Below are 22145 nucleotides of genomic sequence, written 5' to 3'. Positions count from 1 at the left end.
TTTTTCACATATCCACCGCTATGTATATCAACCTAATATCGCAATCTGCAAACTTTTTCCACGTGCTTGGAAATGAGTCGGAATAGGACCAGTATGCATGAGGACAACAGGTAAACATCGTCAACTAGTCGTAAGGAGATATACGCATATAAGGGGGATAGCTATACACATATCTCCCTCATGCTTCCATCCACTATTACTGCCTCTCTGTAGGTTGCCATAGAAAAGAGAATGCCTATACTTGTATGTTTACCGTGATTAATATGTTCCTGTTTCTTTTATCATACGCAGTTGAGCTTCATACTAGTAGAACAAACCCAAATGAAGTGAGGCATACAAAAAAAATAAAGACAAACACGATACTGATAGGATCAGTCAGAATTCTGCAACAAAAAATAAAGGAAAGAAAAAAAATAACAGCACATGTTGTAGGGCCCCTTTTCCAGGTAGCTGCAGGGGAGATGGTCGGTGGTGCAGATACAAATACCAACCATCGATCCTACACTGACGGCTGGACGTCATCGTTCGACGGAGCGGTCGGACTATGCAGTGATTTTATCTTAAATTTTAACTTCCTTGGCGCAAGGCGCCAGCAAAACAAGCGAGCAGGTTTACGCACGAGAGATTTTCGACATCCACTGTCCCCGCCTGACATCCCCGGTCGTTCTCTCCTTTCCACATGGTAGCAAACATTCGCAGAAACCCTCTGCAAACCATACGCACTGTTCCTTGTTTGTCTGTTTTATGAAATCCTCTTCCATTTACAGAAAGATGTCCTTAACATCGTCCCACGTCCGAGCCGCAGTGAGGCTCACGCGACATAGTGGTACTGGTTCGGGTTGTCCTTGTCTCGCTCCATGTAATCCCGATCAATGAGACTCTCTATCCTCTTCTTGAGATCTGAAGGCTGTCGACGAGTTTATTGGAGGTAAGGGGGGGGGGGGGAAGAGAGAAGGGTTATACAAGGAGATAAGTTACACTAATTACAACAAGACATTCAATAATGCAATGATCATTCCTCTGCATAGGTAATGAGCTAAATTTACAGTTAAGGTATAAAATAAATGAAGTGAAAACAAAATGAGCATGAAACACAAACTACATATAAACAATAAACTGAATGGCCCGAATTCTCAAAGGTGGAATAACTTTATTACACCGCTTATTCCGCCGATTTATTACGCCTCTTATGCAAATCAGGCAATCGTGACGTACAATGATGCGATTCATTCCCCGGAATCTATTATCAAAGGTGGAATAACTTATTCCCCAGAATAACTATTCCTCGGAATAGTTATTCCAGCTTTGAGAATTCGGGCCAATGGGGATAAAAATATCCTGTAAACCCAGAAACATTTGCGCCATGAGTCTTTTGCGGAGAGGAGCCAACAGCTTTTATTGCAGCATAAAACGTTCGCCAATTGGCGACTGGCATTCAATGCACTGTATTGACAAAAACTTTTGCATGCATTTTACTTTCACGAATCTTGGTTCCTTGTGAAAATTGCGAAAGTTTTGCTCACACAAAAGTATTTGGCTCTATACAGTGGACTCCCATTATAACAAAATCCTCGGGACTGGCAGTTTTCTTTCCTTCTATCAAAATTTTACTATATTAGAAGAAATAAGCAATAATAATAATGATTTAAAAAAAAACAGCCCGTAATGTTGCAGCCTGAATTTTTATTTTGTTGTAACTGGAATTTCGTTATGACCGTGTTTGTTATAAAAGGGAGTGCATTGCAATAAATCAAAGGGTGGGATAGATCAAAGACCAACTGCGGAAAAGCAACCGCTGGTAAAACCTACCTTGACAGGGAAACGGATCTGATTGTAGAGCTCGGAGACGAGCAGGTTGTGGCTGAGTGTCTTGCGCATCTTCATGATGCGGACGATGGCGGCGTCGATCTGGTACTGACGGTCCTGGAAGACCCTCTCCTGTGTGTTGGCTTGCTCCTCCACCTGGCCAATGATACAATAGGACAATAAATATAACGCATGGCATTCACGCACACATCTATCATGCTCACATTGAAGTACTGCTGTCATTAGACAGGCCCATAGTCACCTATTAGTTGCATATTGGCAGCTTCCTTGTCACACTTACTTAATCTTACACCTTAAGCCTGGCTAACTCTAGCTAAATGTCTGTAGTGATTGAAAGTACTCATTCAACATAAAGAATCTTTATGTTGACATCCTTAAATTTGAAAATGATAGTAAACTGTTAGGTCCTCATCATAACAAGATTCTCCTGCACCATGATACCTGCTAAAGTTTCTATGTAGCTTTCCATGACATTTAACTATGAGCCATCACATGAGCAGACTCTGAGGCGTCTCCCCTCACTTACCGTCTCTTTCATCTGGACCTGGTTGATTTTGATGCGGAACAGTTTATGCTTGAAGTCCTTGGCGAAGGAAAACTTGTCACCCTCATTGATGTCACGACCCTGCAGGACAGAAAAAAAATAGCAGTCACACAAAATGATGATTGAAAACAATATGTATGTGTATATTCATTTTGCAAGCAGCAAAGAGCATTCTCGACATACAAGACAGAGAGTTAAAAAGTACATTTTGAAGCAACATTTCACTTCTCACATCCCAATAACTTCTACTAGACATGAATACCTACCACATTTCTTTCAAAATAAAAGAAAAAGAAAGACATAAATAATAAATGGTAATGGAAGAAATAGTAGCAGTAACAATGATGGAAACCACAACAACAACAGTGTAAATCATTATCATTACAGAAAAAACTAAGAAAAAGATTACCTTTGGATCTTTGTGCACTACCCTGGCTTTCCCACATGCTAATGACTGAAGTGTCCTCTTCAGTTCACTGTCCTCTGCAAGACAAGAATAAGACAGACCACAAAGTAGAGACACCATCTCTGCAGTCCAGTATCTCTCTCTCTCTCTCTCTCTCTCTTTGACTTTCCATGACAAATGAAGATAGTTGAAATGCCATGTCTATTCTCTCAAAAGCCTATACACTCTGTCTCACACATTTGTAATACTACACTTTGTAACAAGAACTTGTACAAGTTATCATTTTTCAAATACATTAAGCGTGACACGCTTAACTGAAATCTCTGTCTGCCATATTTCAAAATTCAGTGTAATGTACGTATCATACTGAAATATGGTGCGAGAAATATGCCTACCCACTGTTGCACAATGCAACTCTTATCATCATCATCATCATCATCATCATTATCATCACCTTCCATCATCACCATCATTACCATCACCATCATCATCACCATCACCATCACCATCACCATCATCACCACCATCATCATCATCATCCTCATCCTCATCATCCTCATCATCATCATTATCATCAACATTGCCTTCACCAAGTCTCAGTTTATAGAATCACAAGTATTAGACTAATCATCACCGTTCAAGTGCTACATTGTTTGTAAGTACAGATTCACTGTCAGAGCCACCTCACACAGGCTTTGGCAAGAGTGTGCTGTGCTTGCAAAGACGACTAGGTCTTTTAATTTCCTTTCCGTTTTCCAACTTACTGACACTGGGAGAGCACAGCAAGTCTTGACCACAAGAAAGGCAAAAAATTCCATGCAGATATCTTAGGCAACTCTCAACTTATTTAACTATCAACCAAGCAAGCGTAATTGTTCATAGAGAGCAAAAAAGGTCCTAACATTTCACATTAATAAACTGCACGCAACTCATCTTTGTATTACACAGATTTTTTTTTTTTCTTTTTTGAAAAATAGAAAGCTCTCAGTCATTATTTCACTGGACTAATCAACATTTAATTATGGATCACAACACACATTCAATACCCAATCCTGAATTGAAAGAGGAAGTTGATGCCACTTCCGGGTCAAAGTTCACTCACCAATATTTGTGGCCTGAGCGATTTCCTCCAGCGAGAAGACGTCGCCCTCGTTGAACATGAGGAGGACAAGGGTCTGGTAGAGGGAGACTTGGAGCTCCTTGACCGATGACCCCTGGGATGGGCAAGGAGTGACAAATTCAGACAGTCAACGTCCATCACACTAAAGGACATACAGTACACTTTAAGAAGAATTATCAATCCACAGTGAAACTTATCTCAAACACGCACACAAAGCAACACACACACAGACACAAACACACACACAAAATATGGATATCTCTGAAAAAATTACCTCAAGGATCTAGTTGTGCTTTATTATTTTTGGGTTTTTTGTTGTTGTTGTTGTTGCTCTGTATGTTTGTTTACTCATATATCACATGGGAAAGAGGTTGGGGGTGGAGTGAGAAGGCAGGTGTTTGGATTGAACAGATGTCTAAGGAAATGGACACACACACACACAAAAAAAAACAACAACAAACCCCAACAACCTAGTTTTGGGTGCACTTGTAAGATACTTGACTCCATGATGGAAGGGCACACAAAAAGAAACAGCCATCATTGTCTTTTATTATTTATGTGTGGAAAAATAGGACGAGGATTTTATTTTGGGGCAGGCAGGGGGAGACACACATATGAATTGAAAAGATGTTTACTGGCATTCAAAGAAAAGAAATAGATTCGAGTGCTCTTTTGAGATACGTACCACCAAAACATGAAAGTAAGGAGTTATATGAGAAAACACTTACTCTTTTCATAATCATCTATGCTTATAAGAAAAAAGAAAAGAAAGAAAGTTGATGAGGTTAGGGTGGGGGAGTGGTCTTCATCTGGGGTACTCACCTCTTCCTTAAACTGAGCCTTGACCAGGCAGTGTCCTAGACTAGGCTGCCATTGTAACTTCCTCCCGCTGTGCTTGCTGAGATAGAATCGCTTGAACTGCTCCTGAAGGTTCACCATCTGCGGGGAAGTAAGAGAGAAGTCATGTAAGTCTCAGTAATGACACGCCAAGAATTTCTATCATGTAGGGGAACAATGTAACACAGTTTTGTTACAATGCCATGCTTCCAATGCTGTCCTTTTTCTTTTAAAATCAAATCATCAGTGAAACCCCTTAAATTCTCTGTTCATGATAGAGGAAAATATAACAACAGAAACAGTGATTTCACTGGTACTGGTGCTTGCTGCAATATAAATGGAGAATGGTCCCACTGAATAGATGTAAACACGACAAAATGGTAATAGACGTGCCATCAAAGAGCAGTGAAGACTTGCAATATAAAATATTGTTTGCATTGATACAGATATGCATATTATATACTCACAGACTTGGCACCAACACTGCAGTCACAAACAGTCACAAACAGTCACAAAGTGTCAGTGGCATACCCACTGCCCCGTTTAGCAGAAATGATAGCAGTACATAAATTGTCATTAAAGTGGGGCAATATGTTTTCTTTGGGTCAAATGTCAAGACTTGCTCCACAAGCCCTACTTACATCGGGCGGTAGATGAATTTCAACTGGAGTGTAGGTGGGCCAGTACCCCATGGTTAGAATGTTCACTGTCAGGTCCATCGGGCCGGCGTTGTTCTGATGTTGTACATGCTGAAAAAAGGTGCAAGATTGTGGGAAAAAAATGAGTCAATTCTGACATGACCCGGAAGAATACATATATGTTCTCATCAAGTGAATTCATCCAAACATGTTCTCAAATTATATTGATAATTTCAGTTTTGATTTTACATGTGCCAGTCTTGGTAAATCAAGAGGGAGCCAATTGATTCTGAATGTTGAAAATGGTGAGTAAACACATTTCCTAACTTAAAATAAATCAGCCGTATGGAGTCCAAAGATTACATTAATGACAATCCACATCAAAATGGAAAGGACCAACATCACATTCAAATTGGGCAAGAAGAGATGGAAATTATTCTTTATATACTTTTGTATATATTTCTTGTTGTTCCTCCATTTCAGTGCTAATAACAAGAAATGGAACTGGGACTCACCTGCTTGAATGCTACCATGATGTCCTTGGATAGTTCCATGTCTTTGAACATCCCCTCCAGTTTGGATGTGAAGGCACCACCACACTCTGTGTTTGAGACAATGCAAAAAAACGAAGCCCCGTTCACATTCCTGCATTGTTTGTTCTTGTTGAATACTATAAACACAAGCATATCCACTGACTAATGAGGAGAGGCAGAGAAGCAGATCTTTTGCATTGAAAAAAAAAAATGAAAATGAGGTGTTGCAAACTGCATCTGTGTTGCAAACTGCATCTCATTCACATGTACACTCTTTAAAAGCTGTCGTTGTTAATGCATTCAATGCAAAACAGTGAAATGGATGCTTCCGTATGTGCTAATTGACAAACCATTCTGGTCACCAAGGAGACATACGTTCGTTCTTATTTGAACATGAATTCCATAAATTGTTATATTGGGCAGGCTTATGCATTGCTGCTTTTGAAAATGAGTTACATACCCAACTGAAAAGAAACAAAGGTCTTTTGTACAAATGCACACATGAGGTAATTATGAACTCACTTATACAGTGTACATCATATGACCTTATAAGTCGCGTGACTTTCCTACCTTGCTTGAGCTTGGACAGCATCGACTTCTCGGCGTCGACGGACGCGCTCTTTCCGACCAGCAATCTCTTCGCCAGGTCCTTCTTGTAGAAAGCCTCAAACACGTCCTTGCCTGTTGGTGATACATGGAAAGCATGAATATCGCTAGACTTGGTAAACTCTTTCCTCAATATTCTCAGACGCAAAACTGAAAGTGAACCTTGGAAAAATGCTGGTGTCATATGATTTGTATAAGCTGCTCTGCATTCTTTTTGTTGACGTTTTTTAAATACATTTTGTACTGTTTTACGTTCTCTTTCAAAGTATACAGTGTCAAGTCTTCATTAAAAGCTAAGATTATAATCAATGTTTATTATAGAATACAATACTGCCACTTTCTTATATGGTGTCCTATTTGGGGCAATTTTGACTGTGGTTAATAAAGTTACGTAATCGACAATTCCACCTCTTACTTTGTTAGCATACTTTGCATTTTATTTGTTACTTGATGAAAATATGATACAGAAATAATACCAAACCAAACTCAACAAATATGTTGCTTCAATTCATGCAAAAGTAAGTTTTTGTTATAACTAGCATAGATAGATAATCCACAAATGTTTGCAGTTTCATCTCAATATGCTCAAGCCATTGAATGCTATGCAAATATGTATCAATATTGACCACAATATTGGTGGTCAATATTGTGGTCATGAGGATCATATTATCATGAGGATCATATTATCTCCTCAGCTTATCTGGAAATCCCTTTTCTTTGCCAAACTAAATGGGGGCATTATGGTCCATATCTGCCCCAGCAACTTCACTGTATGTTTACTACTGGAACTCACCATGAATGAATCTGAATAAAACCATGATTTTGTCCAGCAGCCTTTCTAACTCCTCCTCCGTAGCCTCCTTGTTTCCTGCCCTTAGCTTGTTGTCAACGTACTTGGCTGGAATAAAAGAAAGGCCAATACAAAATGAGGTAATTACAGTATACACCATACATTTAACAAGTCTCATTTTTTGAGAATCAGGACTTTCAAACATTTTGCGAGTTGTTAAATTCGCAGTAATAGAGTACAGTAATGAATTGAGGAATGTACCCCAAAACACATCCGATTCATATTGAGACTAGAGTTTATAATTTCGTGTGTTGTTAAATTTGCCAATAGCATCCGACTCGCAAAATTTTGGAAAAAAATAATCTCGCGAAATACCTGATGTTTACAGTATATATCAGACACTCTGGACTGAACTCACAAAGATGGGCATGCACACACAATTCCATTCAAACATCAATTGATCGGGAATATCCAAACTTTTGTAGGAAGTGTGCCAGAAGAGTGCCAGAATATTGCAGGAGTGTTAGCATGGATGCAGGAAGTGAAAAAAACAACTAAGGATTCTCCTGCTGTACATCTGCAATTGTACTGCACATTAAAACCACCGGCCAAGCTCACTGCATTTTAAAAACTACTAAGAGTAGCAACACTTGTGGTTTGCCATGGCAGATGAAGTACACAATTATGTTTGAACATGAAATGCAAACTTGACATGTCCCTGGATGAGTTTAACGCATGAAAGTGGGAAAGAATGAGTGCATACCTTTGAATCCATTTGTGATGACAACAATCATGATGCACAGTGATATATTTGTTGTAAATCTTGGTGAATTAAAACGCAATCTGATATATCTGCTACATAGCATGATTTCAAAACCACACACACTGGGTTCTATTTCCATAGTACGAGAGATTCTCTGCAACAATTGACAATGTGACATTCTTTTCAAAATCACATTACTTTGGTTTGATACCACTCAGCCATAACTAGCTTTATCATGCCATGGATAGTAAAATAAGCTGCCACTAATGAAAAGGTCATTGTCTAATCTTGCAGTGTAGCCACCCATCCCCTGGGAAATGAAAGAACCCTACTCACCAACAAGCTCTGCAGGCTTGTTGAGACGCTTGTTGATGAAGTTCTCGAAGGCGTCCTTGAGGGCGATGGAGAACTTCTGCTTCTTGCCGAAGCACGTCTCCAGGATGTTGTCGAGCTTGTCCTTGAAATCCAGGAGCTCCTGTACCATCGTCTTGTCCTTCTCCGAGTCGATCACAATGGTGGTGCCCGTTTTCTGTATGCGGACAAGACAGGGAAGATAGTGAGAAGATGAAATGCACTACAGAACACATGAAGGAAGCTATCAATTTTGATGGATCATCTTTCCTGTATATTATCATGATGAATGCTGGTGTGTCAGACGGGAGGATGTGAGAAAATAAAGTGCATCACAAAACACAAGAAGGAACCATCTATGCTGATGGGTAATCTTTGCTGTGGTTTAAGACAGCAAAAACAGAAGTTTAGATGTACACTTCACATTACGGTAAGAAGTCCTATAGTCATATGACTAACTGTGCGAGACTCTATGCACAGGAATAGGAGTATCTTTCCAAAGGGGCCTAATGCTGCAGACAGCTGTGATGCATGAGACTCAAGGGGGGTGGGGGTACCATCTCACCTTGATGTAAGCGCTGAAGTACTGACAGAGTTCTGAGAGTCCGTTCTTGGTTCTCTGCAGGAGTTTGAACAGGAGGGAGAGGTCGTCCACACGGTTGGCGTCCAGTAGACTGTCCAGGCCTAGCATTGATAGGAAAGAGAGAAAAATAGGTTGAGCCAATCAACAGAATGCGGGGTACTGCCAACCAACATGCCTGCTTGCAAACTTGCCCACAGAAAATAATACTGTAAGGCAAGATATATTCACGGCATGACTCTTTTTGCGAATTGGAGATGACGTCCTTTTTTGTGGCATGAAATTTCAACGAACTGCCACTGGTATTCAATGCATATAGTGTAAACAAGACCTTTCACATGCATTTTAATTTTGTGAATCATGGCTCTCGTGAAATTTGCAAAATTTGAATTCATGCAAACATACCTCATTTTACAATACTCACTACTGAATATGGCATATATTTTGCAAGATTTTTATCTTCCATTAATTTTTTGTGTCGATTGCTTTTCGCGAATTTGACAACATGAGAAAATATCACTCTGATCCTGACTGAAAACTGAGTCTGGAAGGAGCAACACGAAGCAAATCTTGGCAAATTCAACAGAGTTTAGAATGAGCTCCTATTGCCTGATATAGGCATGTAAGAGTGATAACGAGCCTTCTCTCTTAGGTAGAAGCAAAGAAGGCATAATAGCGTTCACTCTGATTCAATCTCCTTTCTGTTTTCCAACTTTCTAGCACGGACAAACAGCTAGAAAGTCTTGACCACGAGAAAGGATTCTAGTCTGGACTGAAAATAAAGCAGTCATAAAATGTTTTAGCAGATTAAGAATCTACAGATTTTTCAGAATTTTTTCTGAATTTGACTGCCTCATCAAAGTGCTCTGTAAACTAACATAATACTCTTGAGGATATGATAGGAGCTAGTTCCACTTTCCTCACATATTTTCAACATTTCTTCCATGCTGTGATCCATGATGATTATCATGACTTAGAGGTCAGTATTACCTGTTTTATATTCTGACCAAGATGAATATCAATAAGACAAAAACCAATGATTTAACACCTTTCTGCCTCTAAATTCCCATTATTCTCACATCTACTGTAAAAGTGGAAATGTTCGCAAATTTCATATGACCAGAAACTGGCACAAAAAAAGCACGCAAATATTTTTGCTTGTTATTGTACTACTATAAATGCCTTGATTCCACAGAATTAAAAACATGCGAAATTCATCTTACTTCATACTTGGCAAAGTGCGAAAAAATCAACTTTTGCAGTATTCAAAATCTGATTTCTTCCTCCACAAATCAACAAAAATTACTGCTTCAAAACAAACAAACAAACATACATATATACATACAAACAAACAAACAAACCAAAGAACCAGGCTTCACTGAACTGAAGGAGAAAGATTCAGAAAATGATGATTACTCAAGTTTCATCACACGATAAAAGTATGGAATACACTGGCGTTTACCTTTCTGTAGTATAGTGCCAATGTGGACTTCCAGTAGCTGCTTCTCAACACATGCTATGAGTGACTTGCGGGTGGTATGGTCTAGGTAGTGCAAGATCCTCTGTGACTCCTCCTCCAGCCGCTTGTCAACGTGCACAAGGTACTCAGGAACCTGATGGAGGATTGAGAGAATAGGAAGAGTTACCATGGCAACCACACCAAATTCTTTCGTATGGTATCAAAATGTGACTGTCCAGCTAAAAAAACCCACACAAAGTAGGCCAAAGTGAATTTTCATTTTTCTACTTCTAACATGATCTATCTCGCTTTTGGTTCTGTTTAAAACCGCAAAATTTTGACAGCAGGTAGAAAAAAGAAAAAAAATCACTCTCCCAGGGAAGAAAAATTTTAAAAAATTTGAGCCGGTCAACCCTAATGACATATTTTGGTCCGTCACAGAAAATCCTAATCTGCAACATTTTAATGGGTTTTGAACTAGGCAGTCACACATGGAGTTTACTGTCACATTACTTCTTATTCTATCTGCTTTATTACAGCCAAAACAAGAACTGAAAACCAATCTACAGGCACATAAAAAGAATGAATCCAAAAACAAGAAAGAAGCTAATTATCTTTCATTCATCATCACAAGATATGGGGGGCATTTCATGAAGTGTTTTGCCTGACATGCACATAAATTTTGCGGACAAATTTGCTGTCAGCCAATCACATGCAAGGATTTCAGTAGCTTATAACAGTTTCCGGGAAAAAAAAATCTGACAAAAAGCTTCATGAAATGCCCCCATAAAATAACATCATAGACTGCCTAGGCCGAGTATGTGTTGATTTGAGAAAGCCTACAAAAAGAACACCCCCCCCCCCCAAGAAATGATGGTACACCAACGTAGGAAACTCAATAGACATGGGACAGCCAGCAACACCTACACTCCTTCACTAAACTTGAAATCAGTAGCCTGGAAATTAGTTTCACTCCCGGGTCTCCTTCACACAATGCACAAGTGCTTTTGCATCAGCGAGCACATCTGGGCACAAGGGGCAGTGTTGACCAATCGGATAAGACCTTCTTTTACACCACAACCAAAGGAATAGGTAGCAACCAAGTGTACTGTAATCATACAGTGTGATGTGGCCTTGACATGCTGCAGCGCACAGAATCACTTCAGACCATAATATCTACAGGTACAATGGTTACACAATGTACGAGAGACCATGACATACACTGTACAACGGGAATATGTACAGTTTATTGTGCATAGTCTTTCATTTCCTTTCCTTTCTGTTTTCCAACTTGCAACCACCAGACACAAAATAGCAAGTCTTGACCACGAGAAAGGACACATCCTTGTAATGTATAATTTATCTCATATAACTTTTTTGTTTCTATACATTCACATGATGGCTTACTCCACTTGAATGTTACCTTTCAGGGTAACAGACATACACAGATGTAAAACACACACATATGTGTGCACACACACACACACACACACACACACACACACAAACAAGCAAACACACAAATCCCAAACTTATGTTCCAATGTATGTCAGAAATAAACACACACACACACACACACACACAAACACACATATTTTTACATGCACAAATGTGCCTACAGGTGTATTGATATCACTATGCTGCCTATCCAAACCAAATTGAAGATCTTAGATTTGCTGGATATAAAGTCCCATAGAAATAATATAACACTAATGAAAACACAATGCAGAATATGATATTTTTCATTTCCTCTTCCCCTAAAACCCTCAAAATATACAAAATTATCAAATAAGGAAGTATGATTGTTCATTCTTTACAAGAGCTAGCAAACTGATCATTCCCTAAGCTTAATTGAGAAACACTTTGAACAAACATCCTTCACACACATAACAGCTTTATCACACACACACACATATTACATAGAACCACTCTTGTACTGGCTGTACAGTTGGTCTAGTATCAAGACTAACTGGCGCTCTGCTGCTCAATGTACGTGTACCGTACTCACCTCTCTTTCGTGGACTAGTCTCTGTCCTTCAGCCGCATACAGACTCTTTGTTGCATCCAGGAACTTCTTCTCAAATGCCTCCTCGTAGATCTGACATCACAAACAATCAAAAGAATGGCTGTGACATCACACCAATTTTCACACTAATTTTACAAAGGCAATATTCTCTTTCAGGCATGAAACACTTTGTATCAAGCTATATCGTCTGAGGAAAACTAACCTGAATATTCAATGGAACTAACCTAGTTGGAAAACTACTGCTTTGATGATCTTCCTGTAATGCTCCACAAATTTGAAAAGCACATTTAAGACTTCAAGGATGTGCAGACTGCGTAGAATAAATATCATAATCAGGTTGTGAAGAGGTCCTGAACACTTATTCAGATTCATATATTCACATATTCAGATTCCATGCATACCGTTAGTATATGGTTCAAACCATATATTTTGCAGGGTTTTTATTTTCCTGAATGTCGTAAAATATCCTGAGGTGAGTGCTATTCGCCAATTTCAAAACACACAAACATATTAGTTCTGATCCCGACGTGAATGCAGCATGCACACACACATTGCTCCTTTCATAACTGCACTCAAATATCCTGAATTTAACCACTTGCAAAATTGTTGGGTAGTCCCATTTCACAAAAAAAAATAAAGACTCGCTAAATACATGCCATATACAGTGGCTTAACACAAAAAACAAGAAAGCTTACTTTCTTGCCAAACATATCAACAGCCAAAGCAAGCGAAACTGGATCTCATGTTTCAAAATGTATTCTGATGAATAGAAGAGTTCTTTTACAATGTTCACATGGATTTTTTTTTTTTTCATAATTTGAATACATTAGTAAACTCCCTTTTTCCATCAACACACACACAACATGGCAAAACTGCAACAGACGCCACAGGAAAATTTTTCGCTCAGGGTTGAACTTAGCAACGTCTTTTCATCTTTTCATCTTTTTCTCTCCTACCTGCAGGTCAGACAGCATCCGCAGCAAACTCTTCAGCAGACTGTGCTCCACAAAGTCTCCCGTTCTCTCCATCTCGATGAGGGTCAGCAAGCCCGCTACCGTTCGGTTCTGGACAACCCTATTGCTGATGATGTGCGAGCGAAACAGGTCGAGACCCATGTCCCTGCAGGAGACAAAGAATGGGGGAAAAGGGGAGGGGGAACCAGTAATAATGAATTGTGTAAGAATGCTTAAAATCATTATGATTTAGAATTCTTCAGAGTGTCCCATGTGTCTATTACATAGTCTGTCAACATGTGAGAATTGGACATCGAAATGGGCTAACAACAATGCCAAGTGCTGCACAAATGGGATGAGACATCTGTATATTCACTGTAAAGCGAGGAATGTTCGCGTGCATTTTAATTTCACGAATTTCGCGAGCAGCAACATTCGCGAAATTGAAATGCACGTGAAAGTTCTTGCCTACACAGTATGCTTTGGATGCCAGTGGCAAGTCACGAAAATTTCATGCTATGAGAAAGTCCATCGGCTCCAATTCGCAAAATTTTCATGCCGCAAATATATCATGTTTTACAGTATTTTCAAATACAAGATGCAAATACCATGTATTCACATTATCACTCACATACATCTGTATACTAATGTAAATTATGCAAGACATTTGAAATCAAATTAAAGTGAATGCTCTTCAAACACTAAATGCATGTGATTAATTTCTGACAAAGTTCATATTCTACGCCATTAGCATTTCTATCTATCATAATCATAATTGTTGATAATCTAACGTTTATACGGCGCCTTTTCCACTGGATACAAAGCGCTTTGAGGTGTAATCCCTGTGGTAGCATTAAAATCAAACTATGTAAAAACAACTCATCTCTCAGCCTATTTATAAAATTGAACCTCAAATTGGCTGGCAGTCATAGCAAACAAATGACTTACTCAAATTCATTTTTTCCACATAAGAACGCTACTTATTTATTTTTGCCAACACCATACTTACCAAAGTGAAGAAACTAATGAATTCTGGAGTACGTACGTCCTATCCAGAAACAAGAATATACTCCTAATCATAATCTGTTAACAGAGAGAGGAGAGTGAGCAAATAAAAATAGATGATTAGATGATCCACAGGATTCACAAAACACAATACGCGAAAATATAAGAATTTGAAAATAAAAATCTAAAATGAAGCAGCATGTCTCATTTGAGGAATTTTAAATCTAGTGAACGTCACTTTTACATCTTTGGTCCAATAAGACACCTCAAATACTCATGATTATCTGAAATCACTGCCACATGTTTTCTTTGCATGGAATGAACACATCTTTTAATTCAACTTCTTCTTTTAAACTTTAACTTGTAATTATACCTTTATCTTACCCGCCATATCAACACCATTAATAATAATGTAACAAAATTCTACACAAAGGTAGAACATTAAATATTTATATTGTAAATGAGCCTTGATTAAGATATTCATCATTTCTTAAGTTTGTCAATCATTTCCAACTGAATGAAAAATTGATACATGAAAAAGTTGTCTCCTCTTCCCCCCCCCCCCCTCTCTCTCTTGTCAGTTCTTGCTCCCTCTCTTCTGCTAGAAGTTGTCCTGTTACAGTTGCTTACCATTTGTCTACAGTGATCTTGCCAACATCTGTCCAGCTGTTTCAGATAAGACAGACTGTCCGTCATTTCAGTGCAGGGAAGTCAAGGTTACAACACTGTTGATCATCAACTTGAAAAAGGCAGAACTGCTGCAACTTATTGCAATCTCTTTGTTGTCCACGGAAACAGTTTCTACCCCACAGTTGCTTTCACATTTCAAATTACTTCAATGATATCCCTTGAAACGGAATTTTGCAACATCATTATAAAGAAATTGCATGTGGATATAATTCTACACACATGAATGACAAGCCCTATCCATACACTACTTGTTCTTACCTCCCTCTAACAGAGTGACAACTGCTATACCAGGGGCAATATTGAGGTTTGTTGACAAAATCAGAAATCAACAATTTTCAGGTGATTTTGATAAATGAAAAAAAAGCAAAATGTGTATAGATTTGAGAAAAAAAATGAAATCAGATTTAAATCTACAAAATATCATGCCTGTATATAAAAACAACAACAAAAATCTTAAAATTTCAAGGTTTTTTTTTCCTCCAAATGCAGTAATGCCCCAGTCTCAAGCATGATACATCAGACTGATTATCATTTTGAAGTTATTCAGCCAGGAATTACATCATATCTTACACTTTCATGGTAGAAGAATTGAAATTTCATAATCTTTTTCTTGTTGTATAAAATTATTTAAAAAAAAATTGGGAGTTGATGACATCATCACTTCACTCAATTGCTTATTCAATCAACTGTCCAAGAAATATTTTGCAAGCATTAGCAAATCTGTAAGATTTCATTTTTTTTTTTTTTTTTTTTTTACTGTTAATTGATAGTTTGATCAATTTTTCACTGTTGTGCTTGTAAAACTGTACTCCTCCTTTGAGGCTGGAATTAGACACCACTGCTCTACAAACACCAAAACACAAAAAAAAAAAAAAAACTATAGCTCAAGTACATTGGTTATAAGCTTGTCATCTAGAAATGCTAAAGATCAGGTCAGTTATCCCTTTTCCATCATCTCAACAGCTGCAACAAGAATATCAAGTTCACTGTACCACCATTCCTGGTGTCAGTCAAAAGATAATGGCCCATCATAAACAGCAGCTAATGCCCAGGCAAAAATCACTTCTGCCAAGGTTGCACTTCCATTTATTTGAAAAACAACTCTCAAATGTCAGCACACACACATGCACCAGTCTTTGACAATCAAAGTCAGACGGTGTTCATCAAGTCAGTTTCACTCAACTTTTTACTTCCATAAGGTCTATATAATGGTCTCAGGGTGGTCCCCAACTTGAAAGTTGAGCATGTTGAAAGAGCACCTCTCTGAATGTGACAATACTGCGGAAGTTGTACGTGCATAGAATGCAAATCATGAGCACCTACGGTGTAGCGCACAATATTTTGCAACTTATTCCTCATTGTGCTGCTTGTGTTTGATTTTTTTTGTCTCATGTTTTGTGCGCAAATTTTCTAAGCAGTTTGATATTTCTCAAGTTTTGCACATGTTTTTCACATCAAGTATGTTTGAATACATCTCATTTTGAGCATGTTGTCAATTGTTGAGGATGTTGTATATAGATAGCATGTTGCTGGCTTTTGAGGATGTTGCATAAGAATTTGAGCATATGTTGCAGTGATATGCTCAAACCCCTCATGGACCACCCTGGCTGTCTACACAAAGTAGAGTAACTGCGTCAGTAAGCGGCCGTGCAGCCGTTCGCGGCAGGTACAACATACACGGTAATATACAGCTAAACACAGCATTGCACTGTTACATGCACACCACACATATACTAACACACTAGCAATCAACAAAAACCAACCAATAAAATGGGCACAATCTCTGACGAAAGTGAAATTTTCTCACCTAAATGACAACATATCGCATCCAAAATGAAATTTTCGGTACTTCTTAACATAACAGTTAAGAAACAATGGTCCAAGAAACTGGATTTTTTGTCGTTTTCTTGATGTTCATGGATTTTGAAAACATATCCTCACGTAAAATAGAATTTTCGCGAGCCGATGTGGGCCGCCATTTTTTTTGGAAAGTGGGATGTTACCACCGAAAAAAATGAGAAAAACACGAGAAAGACATCAACAACACCGCCAGAATTGCGATCTTGTTTGCGGCCAATGCAAGTGCGCACGCTATTTTCACGTACTTTCGCAATGGGAATTGGCGCTTACGCAATGTTCGCGAGACATGTAAAGGCGTTCAGCTAAAGATCGCGGAGCACGCGCGTATTGCGTAGGGATTGTACATCGTGCCGCAAGCAGAAATACTACGTCGCATATCGCCCTTATCGGCGAAAATTGTGCCGGGTTTTGCCCTCGTAAATCATGAAAACTGCGTTGGTCAATGGTAAATTTCTTTCATGAAAACAATTGCGTTAATGAATAATCTTGCCTATGATATATGAAATGGTTGAAAATAATTTGCCTGATTTGTTTACAAGTTGGAAAAACCCTTAACAATGCTTAAACTGCCGCAAACGGGATATTTTACTCTAGTCCACAAGACAGCATGTGAATGCTGAGACTTATAAGAGGTATACATTAATGACTTGGGGAGGGTCTTACAGTCTGCACATTACACATAAAAACAAACAAACACACAAACAAACAAACAAAACAAAACAAAAACCCCGTCTTACGCACAAAATCAAGTGGGAAGTCACTGAACATCTCTCTTCAATCCAGCAGTGCCTCTGAAACAGTGATACGAAGCTACATCGAAACATATAAGACTGCGGCCTTCAGAGCGACCTACTACGATAGTATGACAAGGATATCTTGAGAACTGTCCAGTTTGCGATTCTACATGCCGCTCGCAGACCTCTTTGAGCTGGTCGTAGAGGGAGGCAGACATCTTGTGCGAGCACATGTTCTCCACGGCCTGGTAGAGCTCCTCCTGGCTGTACTTGATTGGGCGGCTTTTGTGGATGGCTTGGACGGCTTCCTTTAATCTCTCCCATGTCTGCTGCTGGTAGTTGGCTGGGAGCTCTGGCTTGACTGCAAAACACACAGAGAAAGATTAAAAGTAGTGCATCACAATTAAAAAAAAAATCTGAAGAAAATACACCAATGGTAGATTATCTCTATCAATATTTTCATGACCCTAAATTTCAAAGTTAAAACCTGCAATATTATTGCCAATAACAGAATATCAATAGTAAATACTGTGATTATTTACCAGTGGCGAAGCCAAGAGGGGGTGCATCGGGCGTGCATCGCCTTTATTTTTTCTTTTAAACAAAAGAAATAAAAAGAAAAAATGGGGGATGTGTATGCCCCCTTTAATTTTGTAAAGGCGCCCCCCTCTAGACCCCCTCTATGGATTTCCTGGATCCGCCCCGCCCCCGTTTACTGCGAGTCATAATCCATAAAAAGCTGCTGCTTGACGTCACTCTTCTAAAAAGTCCTCACCGTGATCGATTGAGTGAACTGATAAAGTTCCTTACAAATATGAATCAAGGAATCAAACTGCATTAATTTCTTGACCGAAAGATCATATCTGGTCGTCGGGGATGTGTTCTGCAGAGGCTGTGTCTGGCTTCATGGAGGAGAGCCGATAAAGTCAAAAAATGACAGAACACTCCTCCGGACGAACAGATTTTTCTGTCTACTGAACTTCCTACTTTTTTTAGGCCCCTACCCTACCGCTTTGAAAGTAAGAACTGCTGTGCCATTTTAATTCGTTTGTAGAGTCTATTACACTGCGACTGCAAGATTTACTGCGCCTTGAATGAATTAACCGGTTCGACTATGATTTGTTTGGTCTCTCTGAGCTGAACCGCATGTAAGTTCATACACGATCATGAGATAAATCAAGAGTGGAGTGTGTAAGCATGGCATGCAGCATGCACCTTGTCCTCAGCAGCCTCATGCGGGTGATTGAAATTATCACTGATCACTGATTATGAAACAGCTCAGCAGTTTCAATAGCAACATTTTTACTAATTGTTGGAAAACCATACCTTTGAAATTCTTGATCACAAGCTTTTTGGAACCACCCGGTTTATTATTAACAAGGGGAGAAGACCTGCTTGTGAAGCCGTTATTTGACGGGTTTAGAGCAGAAAAGTTTTGTCTTTTGGGCGTCGCTTCGCCCATGTTTTTGCCGTCTGTCTGTCTGTTTTCGCCGGTAGTCAGATCGTCCCTGGCTCGCTTCGAATGAAGGTGATTATTATCAGACGCTCTACGCTTTCGCGTGTTCGTCTCCAGGGTGGTCTTGCATGAGGAAATCTTGTCTTTGCTTGAGAGAGGCATGCATCACCTTGATATTGTCGAATTTGCGACGAAAGTTTTAAGATTCGGACCTTGTTATCACTTCGCAAACACAAAGTTTCACCTGTGCACTGGCAATATGGCAGCACGTACGGAACTCTGGGAAGACATGTCAAATGTCGATTGCATGTCACGTACAGAAACGCGTGCGAGAATAAACTCACTTCACCATTCTTTGTGCAGTCGATACCACTGACACACTGTGCGAGAAAATTAGTACCAGCTCAAAGAAAAAGGTTGTTGAACCGGATAGAGTTAATACCACTGTTTTGCAAGAGAACTCGTATTGAAATTCACCTTCTCCGAACTGTATGTATAATTATTGTATCTTATATCGGAATATTTATTGAGATTAAACATATGTGCCAACATATGTTTAGGGAATGTGATCTTGGAAGATGATGCTGGTATTTTGTGTTATCATGGTTATTTATTGAAAAACACCGGTACTAGTAGTAGTAATAGCACCACCGATTGTTGTGAAATTCCTTATGTAGTCCCACACGTTGGGATGTATGTAAGCTGATATGCTTCAGTTGATGTTGTTGATGCATGGATGCTGGTGATTTATTTATATTGTATAGAAGGTAGAACCAAGCACAAGACGTAGATAAGCGGTTTTTCACCCATTGTTGTTATTGTTGTTGTTGTTGTTTTTGCCGCTGCTGCTGCTTATTCAAGGTTGAATACAGTGTGTAATGGGCACAATGGCCAATTCGCACTGATTCGGCAATTGACATATAGTGAATTGATTCACATGCAAACAGCTATTTTTAAAAAAGAAAAAGAAAAAGAATCACAGTGAAATAATATTCTGGCACTAGAGAGAGCAAGAGCACCCCATGTAGAAAAGGAAAAGAGGGTCTGCCTGGCTCGGTATGCTGAGCTTGAGCAGGCTTCTCGCATCTCCATGATCTCGGTTGCCAATACGCAATAGTGACCTGACGCATCAGACACATGTATAATAATGTATGTCATAGTGTAAATGCATAGACCATTCATTTGTCAATGCAATGGTAATGCACTCTCCTCAAGACATACTAAGACAATGACATTATATGGTGAAGCAGATTCTGACAATTAAAACACCAAAACAAATTTATGTTCATTCTTTTTTCAACAAAAATATTCATATGAACTTTTCTAGGCTAGCGGATGTTCATCAATTATAATTTCAATTTTCATTAATCAGATATTGCTTCATAAATGACAGGAATGCACAGTGTTAGTTTGACCTCATTTGCCTGTGAATTCCAGAGTTATGAAACCATTTGTGTCAATATCTTGTAAAAATATACATAAAAATAAATATGTCTTTAAGTTTCAACAACAGCTAATAAAAGTTGATTTTGTTTCACATTTTTAAAGTACAGTTTGTAGAACAAGTTTGTCATTAGGAATATGAGTTAAAGACATTACTCAATATTTTGATACCCACACAGCATTAGCCGGATACATGTATGTCAGCAATTAAGGCAATGATTAAAGGACAAGTTCACCTTCATTAACATAAGAATTGAGAGAATGTAGCAATATTAGTAGAACACATCATTGAAAGTTTGAGGAAAATCGGACAATCTGTTCAAAAGTTATGAATTTTTGGAAGTTTTTGTGCCGTCTCCGCTGGATGAGAAGACTACTGCAGTGTATGATGTCACATGCGTACAGCAATATAAGGAAAATATAAAGAGAATTTCACAAAATTTCATCTTTTGAAAAAAGTACACATTCCCTTGACTCGTTACTGACATATGTTATGGGTAATATTATTCCCATTGCCTTTAGAAAGAGGCAAGTCAAGTGCTCTTTTATTATGCGAAAAAAGTGAAAATATGTTGAATTTTCTTAATATTTTCTTTATACTGTTGTACTCATATGACATCACGAGCCTTAGTAGTCTCCTCATCCAGCAGTTCCAACACAAAAATTTTAAAAATTCATAACTTTTGCATCGATTGTCCAATTTTCCTCAAACTTTCACTGATGTGTTCTACTAATATTGCTGCATTCTCTCGATCCTTATGTTAATGAAGGTGAACTTGTCCTTTAATGATGAATATGCCATTGTGATGAATTTTCAGAGTGTTGAATGTTGCATTAAATTATTTTCTATCAGTTTAGACAGGTAGAGCTCTAAAGGTCTAGTCCAGCTACATAGACACACAAAATAGTAAATAGCTGCAATGTTACATCAATGCACTGCTAGTTTTTATACTTTAGACCTAAACCTAGTTTGTCTTTGGCTAGGCAAGTGCTATGACGATATCATTATGATAAAATTGTTGTACATTTGTAGTGATATGGCATTCATTATTTAAAGGACAAGTCCACCTTCATATACATGTGGATTGAGTGAATGCAGCAATATTAGTAGAACACATCAGTGAAAGTTGGGGAAAATCGGACATTCCGTTCAAAAGTTATGAATTTTTAAAGTATCTGCACAGTCACTGCTGGATGAGAAGACTACTACAGTGTATGATGTCACATGCGTGCAACAATATAAGGAAAATATAAAGAGAATTTCACAAAATTTTGCTTTTTGAAAAAAATGCACATTTCCTTGACTCGTCCCTGACGTATGTTAAGGGTAATGTTATTCCCTCTTGCCTTCTGAAAGAGGGAAGTCAAGTGTTCTTTTATTATGCAAGAAAAGTGAAAATATCTTGAATTTTCTTTAATTTTCTGTATATCGTTGTACACATACACTGTATGACATCACAAGCTGTAGTAGTCTTCTCATCCAGCAGTGACTAAGCAGAAACTTAAAAAAAAATCATAACTTTT

At 38.6% G+C, this 22145-nt stretch overlaps 1 protein-coding gene across 1 annotated transcript; it reads right to left on the bottom strand.

Moving 5' to 3' along the window:
- Positions 1–400: 400 nt before the first annotated feature.
- On the bottom strand, positions 401–19429 carry LOC140244560 (cullin-4A-like). Its single transcript, XM_072324186.1, has 19 exons — positions 19049–19429; positions 17864–18083; positions 15069–15138; positions 14443–14516; positions 13437–13599; positions 12463–12552; positions 10458–10608; positions 8981–9099; positions 8401–8593; positions 7305–7409; positions 6476–6586; positions 5888–5973; positions 5376–5483; positions 4720–4836; positions 3880–3991; positions 2781–2854; positions 2354–2452; positions 1810–1962; positions 401–907 (listed from the first exon to the last, which is right to left on the bottom strand). The coding sequence occupies exons 1-19, from the start codon at positions 19338–19340 to the stop codon at positions 812–814; spliced, it is 2433 nt and encodes an 810-aa protein (XP_072180287.1). The 5' UTR covers positions 19341–19429; the 3' UTR covers positions 401–811.
- Between the last annotated feature and the right edge of the window lie 2716 nt (positions 19430–22145).

This window comes from Diadema setosum, chromosome 21 (assembly GCF_964275005.1).
Source record: "Diadema setosum chromosome 21, eeDiaSeto1, whole genome shotgun sequence".
NCBI classification, from domain to species: domain Eukaryota; kingdom Metazoa; phylum Echinodermata; class Echinoidea; order Diadematoida; family Diadematidae; genus Diadema; species Diadema setosum.
Note: the sequence above shows the minus strand (reverse complement) of the source record. Positions and strands in the feature narration are given on the sequence as shown.